At 33.3% G+C, this 20,850-nt stretch overlaps 2 protein-coding genes across 9 annotated transcripts in view; one reads left to right on the forward strand and one right to left on the reverse strand.

Moving 5' to 3' along the window:
- Positions 1-552: 552 nt before the first annotated feature.
- Positions 553-17,274, forward strand: LOC128166488 (choline transporter-like protein 1). Of its 5 annotated transcripts, none has more exons than XM_052831683.1 (17): positions 553-568; positions 6,190-6,229; positions 7,679-7,780; positions 8,501-8,649; positions 9,320-9,529; positions 10,664-10,830; positions 12,701-12,790; positions 13,052-13,197; positions 13,478-13,664; positions 13,885-14,053; positions 14,245-14,385; positions 14,505-14,620; positions 14,971-15,008; positions 15,137-15,265; positions 15,372-15,464; positions 15,561-15,656; positions 15,983-17,274. In XM_052831683.1, the coding sequence occupies exons 2-17, from the start codon at positions 6,206-6,208 to the stop codon at positions 16,067-16,069; spliced, it is 1,944 nt and encodes a 647-aa protein (XP_052687643.1). In that variant the 5' UTR covers positions 553-568; positions 6,190-6,205; the 3' UTR covers positions 16,070-17,274. The 5 variants fall into 5 exon arrangements, with proteins under 5 accessions (XP_052687643.1, XP_052687638.1, XP_052687641.1 ...); XM_052831678.1 differs by lacking the exon at positions 10,664-10,830 and adding an exon at positions 11,234-11,400; XM_052831681.1 differs by lacking the exons at positions 553-568; positions 10,664-10,830 and adding exons at positions 2,874-2,893; positions 11,234-11,400.
- A 136-nt stretch (positions 17,275-17,410) lies between these two features.
- Positions 17,411-20,850, reverse strand: part of LOC128166486 (multiple epidermal growth factor-like domains protein 6) — a 25,147-nt gene continuing 21,707 nt past the window's right edge. For 3 of the 4 annotated variants that reach the window (XM_052831676.1, XM_052831673.1, XM_052831675.1), the window contains 3 exons: positions 20,670-20,777; positions 20,247-20,343; positions 17,411-19,706 (listed from right to left, as the gene is read on the reverse strand). In XM_052831676.1, the coding sequence (XP_052687636.1) occupies positions 19,659-19,706; positions 20,247-20,343; positions 20,670-20,777 (253 nt within the window). In that variant the 3' untranslated portion in view covers positions 17,411-19,658. The remainder of the gene's footprint in view (positions 19,707-20,246; positions 20,344-20,669; positions 20,778-20,850) is intronic. The other variant, XM_052831674.1, reaches the window with a different exon arrangement.

The following is a 20,850-nucleotide window of genomic DNA, read 5'->3' on the forward strand; positions in this document are numbered from 1 at the left end:
GTCCAGTGGAAGTCGAAAGTGTAAAAAGTTTACAGACGGACGGACAACCAGACAGACGTACGCCAGACAAAAAGTGATTAGAATAGCTCACCTATAGTCTGTCCCAAGATATCTTGGATTCACATTTTGCTTAATTGTTTGATATTTATAAATACCTCAGGTGAGCTAAAAACCAATAAAACCTTATTTGACTTGAGAAAACTCAACGACCGGATAAACTTGTTTGAAGAGAGTGATATATTTTATATGAACAAAAAAACTATTCCTGTGGTAAACTGGTCCATTAAACTCGAAAAATAAGCCGCTTTTTCTATATTTGTCAGTTCACTCTATTTGATCGACATTGGGTTTGACTTTTGGCCAACTCCGTATTTGAAGTTAATGTCGTAAAGTGTAACGTTGAGACGCATCGCGATTATGTCAGTTTCATAATACCTGCATGTTATTGTTCATACCAGTGCATTTATTTTATTAGATGACTTTTTTTAAAGCATAGATTTAAACTAATAATTTATGATTTTTACGACAACGGTAAACTATTTAAAAGAAAGCAGTCATATTATCAGTGGTAAGTTAGCTAACGCCTTTTTAATTTTGCGTGCATTTTGTAAATTTATTGTATGTAGGCCTAATGTATTATGAGAACAGGGAACCAAATTGAGAAATTGCGCTAAATACTTAACAGTGACATATTCCCCAGAAACAAACGAAAGTGAAAATATTTTTTTAGAATCGTATGTCAATCCACATCTTCCCTTGCCAAGGGGTCTTCGTTCCGCTATTATACTAGTATAGGAAAGGAGTGCAAAGATTGTCAACCCAGGGACGTATATACTTTTAAAGTTATAGTATAATAACATAAGTCCCTGCACCATCAAGCTAATTCGGTTGTACGTGCATACATTAAATAATAGCTATGGAATATTCAAGTCAAACAAATGTGATTTAGAGGGTTTTTTTAGTATGCAAAACTTACCAAAAAATATTTGTTTATTATGGGGTCCAGATAGGGCCATTTCAAAAGCCAATAGTATGTTCAAAATGAGTTCCATCAAACAACTTGTGGTTTCGACTGAGAAATCTTGGAAATTTTTCATACTTTTGAGTGAACATCGTTTGAACCCTGAGGTATTTATAAATATCAAGCAATTAAGCCAAATGTGAATCCAGAATATCTTGGGACAGAGTATAGCGTGATGGCTATGGTTTTGCAAAGTTGTGTTTGTGTCATGGTGAGTTGTGCAAATTTGCTTAATGCAGTAGCATGTTGTGCAAAGTTGTGTTAGTGCAATGGCTACTTTGCAAAGTTGTATTTGCAAGAGATGAATCAGAAGTAATGTTAGGGTGTTTTCTGACAGAGTGGTTGCAAGATGGTTATTCACAACATGTTGAACTTTTTGCAAATGGACCTAGCCAGATATTTTAGTTTATGAAACAAACTTTGATGTTATACAGTTCTCAGAAGATTGATTTTTATGTTCAAGCATTTATTCTTCTTGGCGAAATGCAAGAATTTGCTAAAACATGAGTCAATCAAGTTGTACATGTATTTCCTCATCATTAAGTGCTGAAAATTGATTACTGGTAAGTTGAGGTATTGTACAGTATTTATCAAGTTCAACAACAACAGTTAGAAGCAATAGTCATTGACTACTCAATACTGTCTAGTCTATAATTGAGAGAGAGAGAGAGAGAGAGAGAGAGAGAGAGAGAGAGAGAGAGAGAGAGAGAGAGAGAGAGAGAGAGAGAGAGAGAACCTTAAAGGGCAATTTAAGAAAAATTAGTCTAATCATTTTATTGTTTACTGAAATAATGTAAAACTAATTGCAAGAGAAATACTTTTCTGTAATGTGTGAAGTAAGAAGTCAATGAATATAGAAGAGAAGAAAGTATCATATGCATTTTGGTGCATAGAACATTTCTGTCAGTTTCCACAGAAAAGGGGTATAACTCTTATCATTTTTTCTACCCAGAACGAATTTGGGGGGGGGGGGGGTTATTTAAAACCCCAAACAATGTCATTTATAGTGTTGTCCTGGTGATCAAATTTTAATCGATGAATAGTGGGAAAGATGGTCGATTTATGATTATCAATTTGAGATTTTTTTAATCGATTATAAATAATCAGTTTATTACATTAATACTTATACCTATTGTTTTCTTTTGGTATAGGCTATCAAATAAAGTAAAGATCTGTCTATTAAATCCTTATGCATTGATTTGTTCATAAAATTTAGTAAGAAGGTACAAACTGCCATAACCAATTCTTTGTATGATATGATTAGAATCGATCTGAATGAAAATAACATTTTTTTCCTTTATATTACGTATTAGTGTTCAATATTCATAGATGAAACAATCAACATTATCAAAATGAACATAATACATGTAATACATATGTACTAGTATAAACTCAGATTCACTTCATCTGTTCATCTGAAATTGACATTATCCATGTAAAACAATATTTGGTTGCTATAAAACATAAAACAAGAGATCTCATTTTTTATTTTTAAAGAAACATGTCATCAACAGTGATCAATATGTTCCATTCATTCTTCATTCTTAAACAACAAAAGACTATGGGCTGGAATTACCTTGATAAACTCAGCAATGCACAGATCTTATTCTTGAGTCAGAACTTGTATGAGAAATAAATACCAGTATATGAACATTATATTTTTGATGTACATTTATATACATGTACATATTGGCATTCTGAATATATGCTAACTTGACAAACTGTGAAACAAATTTTACATTGTTTTTAAAATTTTCTTGTAATTGGAGAACTACCTGTAAGCATGTTGGAAAACCCTGTGATATGACTTGGCTCAAGAATAGAAACTGAAACTAACTTTTAACTGAAAAGTGCAGTCTAATAGAAGTCCAGGTAGGAAATGATGTTTAAAAGATTGTTTGAGTAAACATTTATATGATTAAATAACATTAATGAGTTTTGATTAAATAACATTAATGAGTTTTATGCAAAATGCATTAAGATTGAATCAGCATGGTTAAAGAACAAGAAATGATGGTATCTTCTTATAGAGCATTGTCTTATATAGACTCTAATTGGAGACAGAGTCCTCTGACTTTTACAAACAACTTTTTAGAGATACATATGTATACATGTATATGGAACTAATGGGGAGGAGGCTCAGAATAAATACATACAAGTGTTGCTCGTGTTATTTAGAAGATCCTACTTACTTGTAATATATATCTTACTTCCTCACTCTGGGTAATAAACTTATGCTGTGTCTCCAAACCAGATTATCAAAACAATTCTATTGATACTGATGTTTTTATATAGAACCAAAACATCTTATTACATATAAGCACAGAATTTTTTCCCTCAATGTTTTTGAAAATCATTAAGTTTTCTAAGGATTCTGCTCTATGTGTATTTTATTCATTCATTCAGTGTTAAGTTACCTCAGTGTACCCAGTACAAATATGTCTAAATGCAGGTCCTTTTAGATAGATAATTAAAATTTTCTTGTATTTTTTGAAACTACATCGCAAGACTGGAGCATCAGAATATCAATAAAATCATTTAGGCCCAGCTTTAATTAATTTTTTAGCATATGATGGGAAGCTGCAGTGACTGTAAACAAAGAGATAAATAATTGATAAAACTCAGATACCAGTGTAGTCTTTTGCATAACTTCCTAAAAGCGTGAATGCATGGAAGGAAATACAAGTAGACCGTCATTCAGGCTGAGTAGCTCCAAGTTTGACGGAAAGATTGCGAATGACTCAGAATAACAAAGTTTCTGACTTCTCGTAATATTTACTGCTTCATTGAATCGGAACTCACTGGTAAAGACACTGAAAATTAACGTGGGCAGGGCATAAAAAAACCCTGAGCCACGGGCCATCAATAAGATGACAAGCGATTTGCACTAGGAATGTTTCTTAAGGGCAGTGTTGTTACGGTATAGTAAACACAGAGAGAAATAGACTGTGAAGTGGGAGAGAACAGGAAATATTAAGTTTACAAGCATTTCTTCATTGGGAGGTAAGCTAGCTGCCTTGTTGTTATTTTTTGCATTTATTAGAGTCATTGTTGTGGATGTTTATTGGTAATTGAATTTCTAAACAGTTATGAGTCAGTGCCCAGGTTTTTTTGTTTTGCTTGAAAATTTCTGTGTTAATGTAAGATTGGCATACCTCATTGATCAAAGCATTTCATTATTCTTCTGAAATGTTTTTAAACATCTGTGGTTGGACTAAAAGCCTCAATGCTGCAGACATTTTTCTCTGGTCCATGTGAAATCAATACACAATGCTTAAGTTGTGTTTGGACTGAAATCACAATGCAGAAAATTTTCTCATTACATAACATTTATGATTGGTCTTGACTTGTAAGTGCCAAAATATGCAAAATCTGCAAAATTTAACTCAGCAGGAACAAAAGCAATGCCATTTATCTTAATTTTTGATCTGAAGATATGATTAGCAAAGATTTATTGCTGAAGCTAAGAATTTCCCAAAGTAGAATCTAGGTACGTGCAAACAACTGCAAGCATGCTGAGGAAAGTTTTTTGATCTTTAATTAATGAATTGATTTAACGTTGTTGTATACTCTTCATGTCATTGTATCATGGATGTGAGAAATTCATCACTTTCCTTCCTCTCGTGGGTAATGTTCTTGGAAAGCATTCACCCAGTTTCCATCATTAATACTGGAATAACTATGAAGTGAATGGCTAACCAGATTTACATTAGCCAGATCTGTGTTTCCTTTGTCAGGGTCTGGCTTTTTATCATCACCTCTGGGTCCTGATTATATTACATAGGCATTGATTTTCTTAGAAATATACTGGAACTGTCACAGGACTCCGACTGGAAAAAGTCGCTGATTTATCTTTTCCTGAAAGTCATCAGACATATCAATTGTCTATGTCGCACTCAGAAGTAAGAGATTCGGTGCTTCTGCCATCAGCTGCTATATTCATAACATATGTAGACGTGTAACAATTGGTAATTTTATCATCCCTTGGTAAACATCTACTGTATGAAGGCTACCTACATTATAATAATTTAACGAATCCCCCACCCAATATCATCAGATAAAAAAAAGAAACTGCTATGTTATTGCAGCAAGGATGCATACAAGTACATGTACTGACTATGCATATGATGTATACATATGGTTTATTCCCTCAAATTCTCTGTTATATAGTATATTATTGTTAGATTGTATTGACATAACAAAATTATTCTCTTGATAAAAAAATCAGTTTTAAATAGCATTGAGGTCCATGTGTATTTGAAAAAAACTGTATTTACAAATCAACCTCATTTTATGCTTTTTACTTAGGTACATGTTTTATGCATCACCACAATATGGTATAGCAAATTTCATATCTTATTATAAGAAATTAATGTTTCCATATTGTTATTTTCCTGGGTACTTTCTTGGGCACATGACACCGTTCTACTGTCACCCACAATGATTCTCCCCCTGATTGCTTTCACTGCACTTCACAGCGAAATATGATTACAGTAAATGACGCTTAATGACTTCATGTAGTAGGTCCTAGAGACGATTATAATGAATGATTGTTTGAGGATAATGTTCAAAGACTCGGAAAATCAATTCTGCTTGGAAAAGCTAGGAGTCAGCAAGCTCACCATGAAACACGTACAGCCTCCAATGGCTACTCTTATTTGCAATATTAATGAAAAGTAGTGTATGAAATTGTTAAAAGGAGGAAGAAAATTAATGAAGGAGGGTTAAACCTGTTAAAGGTGCACAACGCCTGAGGGTAACAAGAATCAGTCTAACACCAGTTTGTTTTGTATTGAAGAAGGAATTTGAACCCTCATATAGGTATTATGCCATTTTGTTTTGTTTTTTTGCATTAGAATCACTTGGAATAACTCTGTATGAAAGTTGATTATCATAAGAAATGATTTTTCTGCATACAGTTTGATAGCTGTTATGTTAGATGGATATTAAACTTGGAAGTTGATTGATGGGGAATTTGGTTTAGCCAGGTAGTTTTATTATCTGCCCAATTAAAGCACTATATCATATCAAGTATGGTGATCGAGGTTTTGTTTTCCTTCTATTAAAATACTGGAAACAGTTTGGCAGTTGAATGGGTAATAGGGTGGAACATGTGCAATGAGCTTTATTGTGTCAAGAATGTGACATAGTTTTGTTTTGTTTTGTAGGAAGAAAACCACAGAGATGTGTGGCTGTTGCTCTGGGAAGGTGAGTACAAGACAAGTTTTTGGGTTAATAGAAGGTTTATGCTTCAGAATATTCACCTGTCCAGTATGTACCATACATACTACCAGGTAGTAAACTGTAATGTTTTGCAGAGAATATTAGTTTAAATAAAGATGCAAATTAAATCTTCATGCCTCAGCCACACCTTACTCAGGTATCACTATTAACTGTTGTCCAACTTGTTCATTTAATACTTAAATGTTGAAGTCACCTGCTTTTATGGATCTTGGAGTTTTATTATGCACTTTTGAACATGGATTGGGAGAGCCTCCAACCCAATGGCTTAACTGCTTTCTGTTTCCTTTCTTAGTATGTTGGATGATATTTAGAATTATATTTTGGTCGTCTTTTTCATTTGAATAGAAAACTGCTTATATATCCTAACTTGCTTGTGATATTTTTTTCAATCATGTGGGAATAAAGCCATCCATCATGTCTAAGGTTTTGATCAATATAAAGATCAGATCAGTCAAATGTTGGGTCAGAAAGAATAAAAAATAAAGCTTTATATCAGTAGGTAGCATTTTGAAAACTGAGTCAAATTCCCTGTAGAGTCTAGGTTACTGTAAACGTACTATATTTAGCATGTATGATATTTAGCGGGATATGATTTTTCAACAAAATAGCGTTGATTTGATTTAGAGCATTTCTGCATGTACATATGTATCTACTTAATAATGTTTAAATATTTTAGATTTAGTGATGTACTTGATATAGCGGACGCCTTTTCTCACCAAAATCGCTAAATAGAATACACAGCCAAATGTAATATGTTTACAGTATTTTTTTAATCAGCCAGAAGCTATCAATCAATCAATCAACCATGATTATTGAATGATTCCAAGTTAACTAATTACTAATTGAATATTTAATATTAATTGTGGAAGAATTATTTTCAATGCCTTTAAAAATTCAAATTCATCAATCAACGTGGTATTTCATTTAAAACCTGCTTTTAAACTACACCCATACAATTAAAACAGGAAACAATCGATTAACCCCAAGGTTTTGGAGAAGCTCAATTTTTGTTAAAATAGCTCAGTGGTTGGGGGCTGCATCCTCTCTGGTAATTGGGAATTATTTGATCATTACTCCCTTGGGCCTTGTGACAAGAGCACTCTGTCTCATCAATATTTTATATTTGTACGACCTAAAAGCTTCACACACACCACTAAAAAGCCAGACCGGAACACTGCTTATATTACATTTAATGTCTCAACAGAACCTGAGGTAATTTGCATCTACACCAGTTTGTCCCTGGTTTCCATGGAAACTAATTATAAGATCAGTAAACATATCAAATATTGTAAATTTTATGGAGTTTAGGGGTTTTTCTAAACAAGAGCTGAACATTTTATGACCATTAAGGTATTGCATCAGTGTGTTTGTGCAGCTCTGGAGTTGTCAATGCCATGTTTTAATTTTTTACAGGATTCTGCGGAAGATAAAGCCGATCTTACAAATCCGATTAAAAATCGAGGATGCACAGACATCATCATTCTGATTTTGTTTGTTCTCTTCTGGGCTGGCATGGTTTGTATTCAAACAGATATTACATTTGACATTTTATAATCCATGAATATTGAATATGGGGGTTTTCATTCAAAATTGCCATTATCAAAGTATCAAGGCAATAATTGGTATTGGCAGGGCAATAAAGATGAGTACACTGTCTTTATAATTACTGCAGGATTTTGTATTTCTGAAGAAAAGTGTAAATATTTATTATTACCGGGTATATAAAGAGAGTCAATATTCTTATAAAATTCTTTGATGTTTAAAATCTTGTCTTAGTTCTGACGTACAGCTCAATACATGTACCGGTAATAAGCACCAAAATCAATCTATCTACCATAGTTGTTTTCCAGTTCATAACATTCCATGTGCTTTGCACATTGATATTTTATGGATCAGAAATTGGTCAAGTGTTATATATCTTTTTTATAACTGAATTACTAGATTTCTCTTGTATGGACATTTTATCCCAATGTACACATAAGAACCTGACTTCTTTGATTGCATAGAATTATTCCATAGAGAATCAAGGAATCCATTTCTGAAATCTTAGTTGCAATTTTTTCATTAAATTTAAAGAAAGAGATAATGTACCTGAAGGGATGAGCGTCATTTGATGTATGTTTTGAGAGGTTTATAGAAGTAAACTAAAGAAGGATAGTTTATTTTAAACTGGTTCCCATAGGAATTTATATTGGTGTTGAATGATTTTAATTCTCCTCTTTTGTTTACTGACAGATATTTATAGCAGCCTTTTCTATCACACATGGAGATGCCTGGAGACTTGTGTATGGATACGACAGCTTTGGTAACACGTGTGATGAAGATAACACAGGAAAGGCAGTGGAGAATGTGTCCTTCTCAGGGATGAACATGGAGGGCAAAGGGTAGGTCACAGGTTGTAGGCATGGTAACAATGCAAAGAGGGAAAGTCATAGGTTGTAGGCATGGTAACAATGCACAAAGGGTAAATCATAGGTTGTAGGCATGGTAACAATGCAATAAGGGTAGGGCATAGGACAGGTTGTTGGCATGACAACAATGCAGTAAGGGTATGGCATAGGCTGTAGGCATAGTAACAATGAAGTTAGGGTAGGGCATAGGTTGTAAGCATGGTAACTTTGAAGTAAGGGTAGGGCATAGGACAGGTTGTAGGCATGACAACAATGCAGTCAAAGTAGGGCATAGGTTGTAGGCATGGTAACAATGCAGTAAGGGTAGGGCATAGGTTGTACAGATGTAGGTATGACAACAATGCTGTAAGGGTAGGGAATAGGTTGTAGGCTTGATAACATTGCAATATATGTTCTGGTTGGTTGCAACACTTATCTTCATAAATACATCCCCCAATTGACATGGTAATAAAATATGAAAAAATGTGCTTTTAGCGTATTTGTATCTTTGCTTTTACTTTCAATAGATTGTACTTATTATGCTATAGAGTATAACAGGTTACATTTGTCATTAACATACATTTCTTTATCATACCATTTTTTCTCACCTTTTCACCAAGGTTTTGAAAATTAAAAATGTTGTATGCTATTTTCTTTTCTGTAGGTTCGTGTTCATACTAGACATCCTCGATCCTGTGAACTCCATGAAGCTGTGTGTGAACAAATGCCCGGGCCAGGATCTGAACACCACTGTAGATATTGCGAGATTCGCAGTGACAGAGGGCTCGTACCTGTGTAGATATGACATCAAAGATACCGATTACTCAGACGACCTTGTGAAGAAAGGAATATGTCCTGGTAGAGTGTTTGCCAGGTAAGATTTCTTATAAAAAAAACTACCAGTAGTAAAGACATTTTACCAGTCTAAATACTTTTGTCAATTTTAATTGAAATTTCTCTTGGAATGAAGTTTTTCATGGATATCATATATTTTATATTTCTCTTTATAAAAATATTTATGTTTACTTAAAAAGTTTTAGAATTACTTGTATTTGATATCTTATATATATGGAATTCATGGTTATCAGTGCATTGAAATTCATGAGCTTACATTCTATTAGTAGATCATTGTTTATTTAAGATTCTTAGCAACATTCTGAATATAAGTGTATGTTCAATTACATTACACTGTATTATGATCAATTATGAAATCTTATACTTTTCATGTTCAAATGGTCTAGTTCTAATACATATAATTCATTTTCACTTGAATTTTCAAGTATCTATTAAGTAGTGTATGAATGGAATTTATGTCCACTGCGTTGGCCAACTATTAAAATCTTTGCATTTTAGTCTCTATATGAGTTGCATTTGACAATTTTTATACTCATGTTACGAACTAGCAGTTGTTATACCATTAATTAACCTGTAGACAGTATAGCCAGTAGATCAATGTAAACAAACCAATATTGTATTGATATAGCACGTGTACTGGTACCTCATTTGGAGGCTGCAGTTGTATTATGTAGCATCAATATACTTTTTGATAATCATTATGATAGATTGATTCAGAACTAAATTGACCTATAAGCATTGATTATGTACATCTAGTACTTTGTAAATAGTGTTAGTGTTTTAGCTAAGATCTGTAAGCCCCCCCCCCTTCCCCCATTAAACAAATAAAACCCAAAACCAATGTTTTTTGTCTACAATCTCTTTCCTAAAGTACCGGTAATGTGATCCATCATTGACTGTCTTGTATTGTACTACTTGTAACTTGTATTTTAATTAATATAAAATTGCTGAATGAAACAATTCTGTAGATCTGAATAGGCTTAAATGATTGTTTAGTTTGTGATTCAGAAAACAAGATGCCAAGATAAAGTTTATATATAGTAAGGCCACACTGTACAACAATCACTATAAAATGATTTTCTTTTATAGTTGGATAACAACATCATTGTTAGTTTATGCAATAGTAAAAGTCAAATTGGGTTTTGCATTGCAGTGAATCATTGCTCAACTATTGTGTCCCTTCATCACTCAAGAGACTGGGATTCGACTCACTCAACACTCTTATGGTTTTCTTTAACCAGTTTGATAGTTTTCATAGAGTCTTAACCGACCTCATTAAGTCATGGCGAGAGATGATAATCCTTTGTTTCGTAGCACTAGGTACTTTGATTTGTGTGTTAACCATGATTTCATGTAGATGTATAAGTTGCGTTGGCAGATCTAGAGCAAGAGAAGGAGGTAGAAAAGTGCCACGTTTGATAGCCACTCACCATAAATGTATGCATTTGTTTTAGACCCTTCTTCTAGATCTGCCAATGATTTGAAAGGGGTGCTATTAATTCAGACTGTCATTGCACAATTTTTATGTTAAACATACCATTTTATCATTTCATTTTCAACTGTAATATTTTTATTTTTTGTCAAAGGCTGACTTAACTAATAATGCGGATTTAGTTTTGTGGACCTTTCCTGTGTTGAATTAATGACACACCTTTCACTAATCTTTTCTTGTATATATTCATTGTTTTATTTGTTATTGATTTGGATGATGTCAATTTTTCAGTGAACCGCTTCTGAATAGATGTGTGCCAAAGCAGATTTTTAGCACTGCGGGTGACATTTTTGCCAAATTCTTTGATTTCGTAAATTCAAGTGACATATTCCAAAAAGTTTTACACGATTTAATGACAGGCTGGCGGGAAATGCTCATCCTGTGTTTTGTTGCGTTAGGTAAATGAACGGCTTTTTGTAGTTTTTATGGGGGGACATGCATTCATAATATACTATGTAGCATAATGAAAGCCTTGTACCGGGTATTTATTGTTGACATGTCTTATATATTTCTAAACGTCCTAGACTAACATGGGAATGGTTATGATCCTTGCTAGTTTGGTGAATGGCATACATTGTTTTGTATATTTCATTCATATAAATTTATTTATTCCTATATACAACACACATACATATCAATACTTGACTCAATATATAGACAAACTAGTGTTAACTTTTTGTTTTGAAGTTGTCATTTCATTGGATGTTTCCCAATTATTAAGATAGTTTTTTGTTGTATACACGCAAAAAAATATTGTGATGGGAACAGTTAGCTAGTAGATTGTAGTCTTACGTTTATCAATTTATCTACAAAAAAACCCCAACAATTTATCATATCTGATCTAATTGTAGTGGAATTTTAGAGTGTAAAAAGTTGCATTATGAACAATTGTGAAGATTCTATCCAAATAAAATTTTTTCTTTTAAAAGAAATTAAATATCACATAGGCATTAAGCTGTTGTTTGAACTGCAGTAGATTTTTAAAGTCTTCTGGTTTGCATGTTTAGGGCTGATGGTTTGAGTGTAGAAGCAGTTTGCATGACTATTTGCATCTTGTTGACAGGGAAACAATGATACACATTCAGATTGTTAAAGTACCAGGGCAGTCAGACTTGGCTTTATCAGTAATGGATCTACTGATAACATAGATTTGTTGCATGTTACACTCCAATGTCTGTCACATAATCAATTCCCTGCAATATTGTTCTAATGGCATGAAAATTTATCCCTATTACACTTCACCCCTACATGTAGCAGAATGTCTAATGCTGAATTTAATTTCCAATAAATATCTTTTATTTGATAATGAAAGAAGGTAAAGGTAGTGGAAAAATCAATGCCAGCAGAAACCAAGATTTAGATCAATAAAAATGCAATTATCTAGGTTTGATGTACATAATACTCTTTGTTGAATTGTCCTTTGTAACAAAGAAAATGAGAAGTCTTGGTTTCTGAGTATTGACTTTTCAGTGAATTCATCATATCTAATTGGATAAAGAATTAGAAAGAATATTTTCTCATATTCAATATTGTTAATTTTCTTTTTAATCTGTTCTATATCTATCTGCAAGTGCAAATTTAAACGTCGGTAACATTATTTTAACTACTGTAACAGTTTGATAATAAACTGCTTCTCAATATATTTTGTGAATATGATTGTCCACTACCCATATTTCATTCTTTGCCTGGGTGTTGCAGGGTTTGGGGCCTTGATGGTCCTTCTGATCAGATTCCTGGCGTCCGTCATTGTTTGGTTCATCATCACCATCGCTATAATAGGAAGCATTGGTGAGTTCCTTGTAGTTACTAAAATTGTTTTGATTTAAATTATTATTTATATCTTATAAGATTTTCATTATATGGCAAATATTACATTTCTCAATACATGTATGATAAAGTTGAATACATGTTATAATTCACTAAATAATCTGTAATATCTTATTATTGGTACATATATCTTTTAGTTAAAATAAATTGTTATCTATTACAAATCATCACATGGTTGAAGTTAATGAACTTATGTAACATCTGATTCCATGCAATTTGTAGCTGGCACTGCGGGCCTGTGGTGGACGTATATGGACAAGAAGAGGTTCATAGACGATAAGGAGGATGACAATATTCCTCTGTTGAACGTGGACATTGACAGTGAACAAGCCTTCATGATCTACTCCATCATTGCTACTGTACTGACAGTATGTACAAGTAAAATTGTCAAGGTCCAGAATTACATGTCCACGTTAGAGTATTGTCAATTTCCCTTTTCCTTAAACATTAGAATAGCCAGTACATGTATTTTATTAATTTATTGTCAACAACAGTGTAAAATTTTACTTTATATAATTAACACATCACAACAAGTGATTTATGATTTCTGCTTGAAGATCTATTACTTATGGGTATAATGTATGATTTTGTAGGTAATTCCACTGCTGGTAGTGTTATGTGGGTACACATGTATGTACGACTTTGTAGGTAATTTTGCTGCTGGTGATCTTGGTGATGAGGAAACGGATCGGTCTGACAGTGACGCTGTTCCACGAGGCGGGCAAGTGTCTGGCTGATGTCCCCATCCTCCTCCTCCAACCTCTGTGGACCTTCATCATCCTGGTCTTCTTCTTTGTCTACTGGATCATCATCCTGGCCTTCCTCGCCACAGCGGGTAAGCCAATTAGTTTATCATCTTTTGGCCAGTTTGTAGAAGCTAGATGTTTGTCAATTATTTTCACCACATGATTCACCTTCACAGTCTACCTTTCTGTTTTAGAATAATTTTTGAATGAGAAAAATGGGAATGTTTTTCTGTTGAGCTAAAATGTTTGCTGTATTGTAAATATGTATGTACCATATATGATTAATATGTATCAAATTTTTTTTCTTAGAAAAAGCAACTGTGGACAAGACGACTGGCTTTGTGAGATACACAGAACATGAGCACGTGTCCTACTTGTGGTGGTATCATTTGATTGGTCTCATTTGGACCAGTGAGTTCATCATTGCATGTCAGCAGCTGGTGGTATCTGGAGCAGTGGCCACCTGGTACTTCACTAGGTAACAATCATAGTACTGATATTAAGATCCACTTGTTGAGTCAGTATCTTTAGCCATGTGAAGACTTTTTGTGGTATAATTAAAACAATAATTCAACTACAATCACACATCATTTATTTACCACAAGATCTCAAAAGCACAAAACAGATCACTGGATCATGAATTCTACTGTTAATTTATTTCTATTTCAGGGACAAAAAAAATCTTTCTTGCACCATATGCAAGTCTACCAAACTTTTGATTTTCCACCATCTTGGATCTGTAGCATTTGGAGCATTCATCATCACTTTAGTAAAGCTTCCTCGCTGGATTCTGATGTATATGCAGAAAAAGTGAGTCAGTCAGGATGATAATTATCCCCTTGTTTTAGAATTTTTTTTTAATACAGTATATTCCGTACAGTAGGGATGTATTCATATACTTTTATAATATTTTCTCTTGTTTTCTTTAGAACAAAGGGTTCCCAGAACACTTGTGTCCAGTACGCAATGAAGTGCTGTATTTGTTGTTTGTGGTGCCTAGAAAAGTGCTTGAAATATTTGAACCAGAATGCTTACACTGTAGTAGGTAAGCGGATGATATACACTGCATAAAATCATATACTGTTCCAATACATACCTGTACACATGCACAGATCTTGAGGGGGAGGCGCCCCCCCCCCCCCCCCCCCCCCTCTGAAATTTCAAATTTACATAGTAAATTTAGCAAAAATATGACTCAGATCCCCTGGAAAATTTAAATATCATTGCCATAAATTTCATCACAATACTGTTGTAATAAAATTTTCAATTACATACTTACTGCTTGGGTCACCTTTTGAGTACCGGTATAGATCAGTAATAAGAGTATTAAGTACATGTATATTGATTCAGTTCTCAATGAAAAATTCATTCCTGGTATATTTTTTTTCATTACAGCAATTCAAGGTACAAACTTCTGTTCCTCAGCTAAAAAGGTAGGCATAAACTATAAGACATTGTATTTTCTGAAAAACTGCAGATAGATCATTAAATTTTGTAATTTTTTAAAATGAAAATTTTAGTGTAAATTTGATGAAATAAGTATGGCACTTTGACCTTTCAGGCCTTTATGACCTTAGTCAGCAATGCTCTCCGTGTGGCTGCCATTAACAGCGTGGGAGACTTTGTGTTGTTTCTAGGAAAAATCGGCGTCTGTGCAGCAACTGGTGCTGTGGGCATCTTTTGGTTCAAGGTCAGCCTCATTTCATTCACATTTAATAATTTTATCTCCACTTGACTTTATCATTTGTAACTTCAATGTACCTGATTGATTTGAACACAATGACATTGCATTGCAGTCTAAGGAGGAGCTGAACTACTACGCTATTCCTGTGCTTCTTGTGTGTATTTTTGCGTACTTCATTGCACATTGCTTCCTCTCTACATATGAGGTAAGAAGATTCTCCCATTCATATTAAATCTTAGTGTAGTTGGCTTCGTAGAAGACACAGAAGTTTTGTACATCATTGGATGTTTTTGTTTTACAGATGGTGATTGATGCTCTCCTGTTGTGTTTCTGTCATGACACAGACATCAACGATGGCTCTCCTGAGCGCCGATACTATGCTAGCGTGTCACTCCAGGTAATGATAATGTATCTAATATATATACTTGTAGAAATCTACAGATTAAGACAGCCAAAAAAATTTAATCAATCATAGCTGTTATTATCACATAATGGTTAAAGAAATTTTATTCAAAGTTCAAATCTAGCACATGTTTTAATTCCAAGTTTTTGGCATGTGCTAATTTTGAAGCTCAAGGGCCTGTCAACTGGAATATTCCTGTAGAGCTAATGTTCTGCAGCTAAATCAATCAGAGAGCAGGATCCTCCCAGTAAGAGTTGTTTATAAAGGGAAAGAACTTTGGTATAGTAGTTGATATACACTCCATTGTTCTTTTTTTGTAGAAATATATAGAAGAAGGCAGTAATCAGATCACTGCAATCTCTAAAGGAGACGAAGAACCGGCCAGTCCAGAGGCAGCCAGACTATAAACAGCTCAGCAGGAGGAGAGATGGTGAAAGGAAAGAGCCACTGATCGGGGTATTGTGCTGTGATCCAATACTCACAATGTGTTGGTCATCAAGGAGTAGTACAGTCATCTAGATTTAAGAAAAAAATACTTGTCATTGATTGTACAGATATCAATGTTTACAAAACTTGTGGCACCACCCATACTACCGGTATTTGTAACTCTTATGAAAATAGTATCCAAAACTAAACACCGTGTAGATGACTGACATTGACCTTCTTAAGTTGTGTGTACTTAAAATAATATATGTGCGAAGGCTTCATTTACAGTGTACTGTGCCTTTGAGTATGTGAAATGACATAAACAATGTATGATCCTAAAGGTGTGTCTATATGAGGTTGTTGATTTGTCTTTACATTTATTCTTGGTGCATTCAATCATGAACTTATTTTCTAGCTTTGTAAGAATCATGCATATAGTAGCTTATTGTATAGTTTTTTTTATTTTCTTACAATAGCCATATATTTTGCAGTTGCCATTAATAATGAAAAAATAGATAGTTTACATGTATTTTATGAATTTATATAGTTGATTTTGTTTTAAATGATATATTTTTGGTTACTGTACATGTTTTTATAATACAATACAATTTTCATGCTAAGGGCACCTGTTTTCTAAACAGAATATGTACCTCCTTTATTTGACTTTGTTATTCTTTTTTAGCAAAATGTGAAAAAAAATTAGGAACATTCTTCCGATTCTCTTATTGTGAATCTCGAGCATACAGAGCTGCAATGTATGAATTTGTAAGTAATCTAAATGAAACAGAGCCTGCCAAGTAAGCTTACACCAAACAACAAACACACAACAGTGTTGTCGGACTCATTAACCATCTTTTTCCTTCTCATGTTTTGCATGTATACTGGTACATCAGCATCCATGAAATGATTTAAATGATGCACGGATGTGATAAATGTGCAATATTTTACATGATGTACACATTACTGGTGCAAGCAGGCTGTTTATATGTATTCAGAGTATGGCTTTCACATAAGTTGCAAGTTTTGTTGATAAAGAGAAATATTTATGCTGTGCAGTAATAATGTTTATAAATTTTCTCTGTCCAGTTCAACCAAGAGCTGTTATGAACATAATATTTAAAGAATGACACATATAGTCCTGTATATTTTTTTTCAGAACAGTAAAATAAATGCTTTAATAAACATATACCAGGTGTATTATTTTTTTTAGGGGATCACTGTTTAGATACAGCAAAAAGTGCCTTTGTACAAGTTTTTGTACATGTATAAACTTTATTGCAGTTTATTCATAACAAACGTATACCGTAATAAAACCAAATGCACAAACTTTTGAATTCAGTTCCTGAATATTTATTCTGTTCTCTTTCTGTCACAACCATTACATTCACAACTCACATTACATTTGTAATTGAAATTGTTATACATGTATATATATATATAATTGTTGGAATGCTTGTAATAAGCTAATGAGCAAGATAGGCATGATGACAATTCGGGATTGTCTATTAACAAATTAAATGAACTAGGAAAAAGGAAAACAAAATACTAGAAACAGAATACTGCATACAGGGTTGTTTTTACCCAATCTCTCGGCCATAATGTAGTGTGTATAAAGATAAAGATAACACCATCTTTGAATTAACCCTATGGAGAATTCACATTGAAAAAGAGGCAAAATGGAGATAAATAAAAATGGCCACAGTTTTATCCCAGTACATGTATCAGAAATTACATCAATGACTGTGTTAAATTTGTATTTACCATTCATATAAAATGACATGTAAATGAAAAGAATGGCATCTTAAATATATTTTAGAGGCTTTTTTATGGTAATTGAAAAACAAAATCCAAACACATTTACGACAGAATTGAGTTTTTTTTTTAACCCAAATAAACATTTTCATATAACTATTGCATTAGTTATTAAATTCTCTGGATTTATTTATTCTTGAGTACTACTATGAAACCTGTATATTACATAAATCTTATACAATCAAAGTTTGATATTATAAAGTGCTATTTAAAACAGAAATGTTTTCTTCTCCAGATATACAGTCGTACAAAAATATATCCTTTAAAATAAGAACCTCAGAATGAATATGATTTAGTGATAATACCTTGCAAGAAAACATCAGTATTTGAACAACATGATAGGAATTCACTTATAATACAGGCATGTAGAAAAATTTAACAACCAACAGTACTGTATACAGATTTTTTTTGCCTCGTGCCTTTTTTTTGCCCTTATACTTTTGCAAACTGCATATTGCTCCATTTTGAATTCATCCATACAAAATGTATGATAAATTCTTATTTTAATTAACATAGTTATTTAAAAATCATTTTGAATTCACTCCCTGATAAGGCCCAAAGGGGCAAAAATAAAACAGGGGTGAATATTTTCCTGTATACAGTAATCACATAAAAGAGATTGAAACATGAATACCTTATTGGCTCAAGTAGTTTGCATCATGCTAGTCAAGTAAATTAAAGCACCATATGTCAACATTAAGTCAGGAATATAAACCTGATTTCATTTTGTAATTATATACTGTGAACATATTTTATTTAGGTGTACAATACTTTGCAGAAATTGATTTTTCAACATATCAGCAAGGAATTGAATTAACATGTTTTTTTTTCTACATGGACGTATCATTATACATATATGCATGGTATTTAGCAATGTACATGATTTGGCATAAACTGCTTCCTGCCAAAGACCTTTACTAGAATACACAGCCAAATGTAACACACTTGCAGTATATCAATTTTATATGCTGTATTTGGTAACTATGTGTCTACATGTATAAGCACAACATCAAGCATATATAAATATATAAGTAATCAAATGGTGCAACAAAATGTCAAACCATTCAGAAAGAAACAGAACAAATGACAAACACATAACACACTGATAAAACTAAGAAAAATAAAATCTCTTTTGTTGATATGAACATATATAAAATATCTGCAATAAAAAAGTAAAAAAGAAATTAACCTGATTATACATGATATGTACAGACAAAACAATAAAGGAATGCTTTAAACTGGTTTCTTTTTAAGACATGAACACAAGCCCTTGGCGCTGTATTACCGGGGCACACACAATATCAAGTTTACTTACATGTACAGGCATTGCATTATGTACATGTAGTTCCAGTGCATGCATGTACATTGTACATATAGTTCCTTCCAGAGCAAAAACAACACAGAAACATTTTGGTTACAATAACAACATTGGACATCTCCTGATCTATACTAAAATACTGAACATGTTGAAGAATAATTATAATACAAATTGTCAGGGCAATACTCATAGTGAATTTGTTTTGGTAAAGGGACATGTGGTACTAGCACATTTAAAGGCGAAGTCCCCTATATTGCCTTCACACCAAACAGTGATGGGACTTGGGACTGTCTGGTATCTAAAAGCACACTTAAAGCAGAAAAAAAAAATAGATGGAGGACAGATGTAATGATGCAATGCAGAGGAAATAGGAAGAAATTGTTTCTGTGTAGATTTCTGAACAAGGTCTGAATATCCAGCTTCAAAAATTGCATTTCCTCCTACACCATGGTTGTCATGACAATCGAATCATCTTCCTGGTTAACTTCCTGGAAAGAAAAAAATAATAAAATTCATACATAATGTTTAGGGAGGCTGATTTGGGTTTTTTTTGGCAGAAAACTACAAAAGTAAAACTCTTAATTTTTAAACCATAGGTTATTTAAACCAACTCTATTTAATTTGCACAGTTTGAGAAAAACAACCATCTGGTTCTTTTTAAGGACCATCTCAAAATACAGGACTGTATATTTACTATAGAATTATATCTTGACTTATCAGGATGTCTAATACTTTGACTTACTGTAAAAATGGTTATTTACCCTGGTGGTTAAGTACGCGTTTTCTATGGTCAAATAATACACGTGGGTATTAAATACGCAGATACGTGATTTACCACTCTGTGTTTAATATTTTACCATACACGCGGGGGAAATTTACACGGTTTTCAGCTTACCGCGTAACTAGTGTAAATTTCCCCCCTAGCGTAAATAACCACTTATACAGATCTGGTGTTGACTGGTACTCTGACTTTATGGGTGGTGTCAGTTACTCTGACTTACCAGGTGATGTCTGATACTAAGACTTACCAGGTGATGTCTGATACCCTGAAGTTGACTGTACACTTCCTGACAAGATGGTCTGCTAGCAGGAGATTTGCTCCAACAAGATTCCATCAACCAATTTCTGAGAGGATACAAATTTATTTTTGATGTTAACATCCGAGAATAAGATCACACTGAATATACATGTACATACAAATTCAAATTCATCATCAGAAACCCATAAATCTGTAAGGAGTACTGCTCCGACTTCCAGGATGTATTTAATTTTATATCCACATAAAAGGAGAGTCCATAGAGCACTGCAAGTTCTTTGAGAACAAGCATGCTTTTACTGAGAGTATGGTAATTTTAAAACAGCACAAATACAGTTTGAACAGTATTCGCTAGATTTTCATATCATAACAATCAAGCTTTAATCAAAGGATCTGTGCTCTAATTACAACTTACAACTTCTTGTCACATGACTTTGGAGGTATAAGGTAGAATTCCCCTTCTTCTCTAGGAAAACTGTATCCGAGGCTAACAATCTCCAGCAGAAGGACCCCAAATGTCCATCTGAAACCAGACACTAGCATATCAGTAATTAGGTCAGAGAATACTGTAGATTCCTTATTTTACGCGAGTACTT

The sequence above is a fragment of the Crassostrea angulata genome, chromosome 10, assembly GCF_025612915.1.
Source record: "Crassostrea angulata isolate pt1a10 chromosome 10, ASM2561291v2, whole genome shotgun sequence".
NCBI lineage: Eukaryota > Metazoa > Mollusca > Bivalvia > Ostreida > Ostreidae > Magallana > Magallana angulata.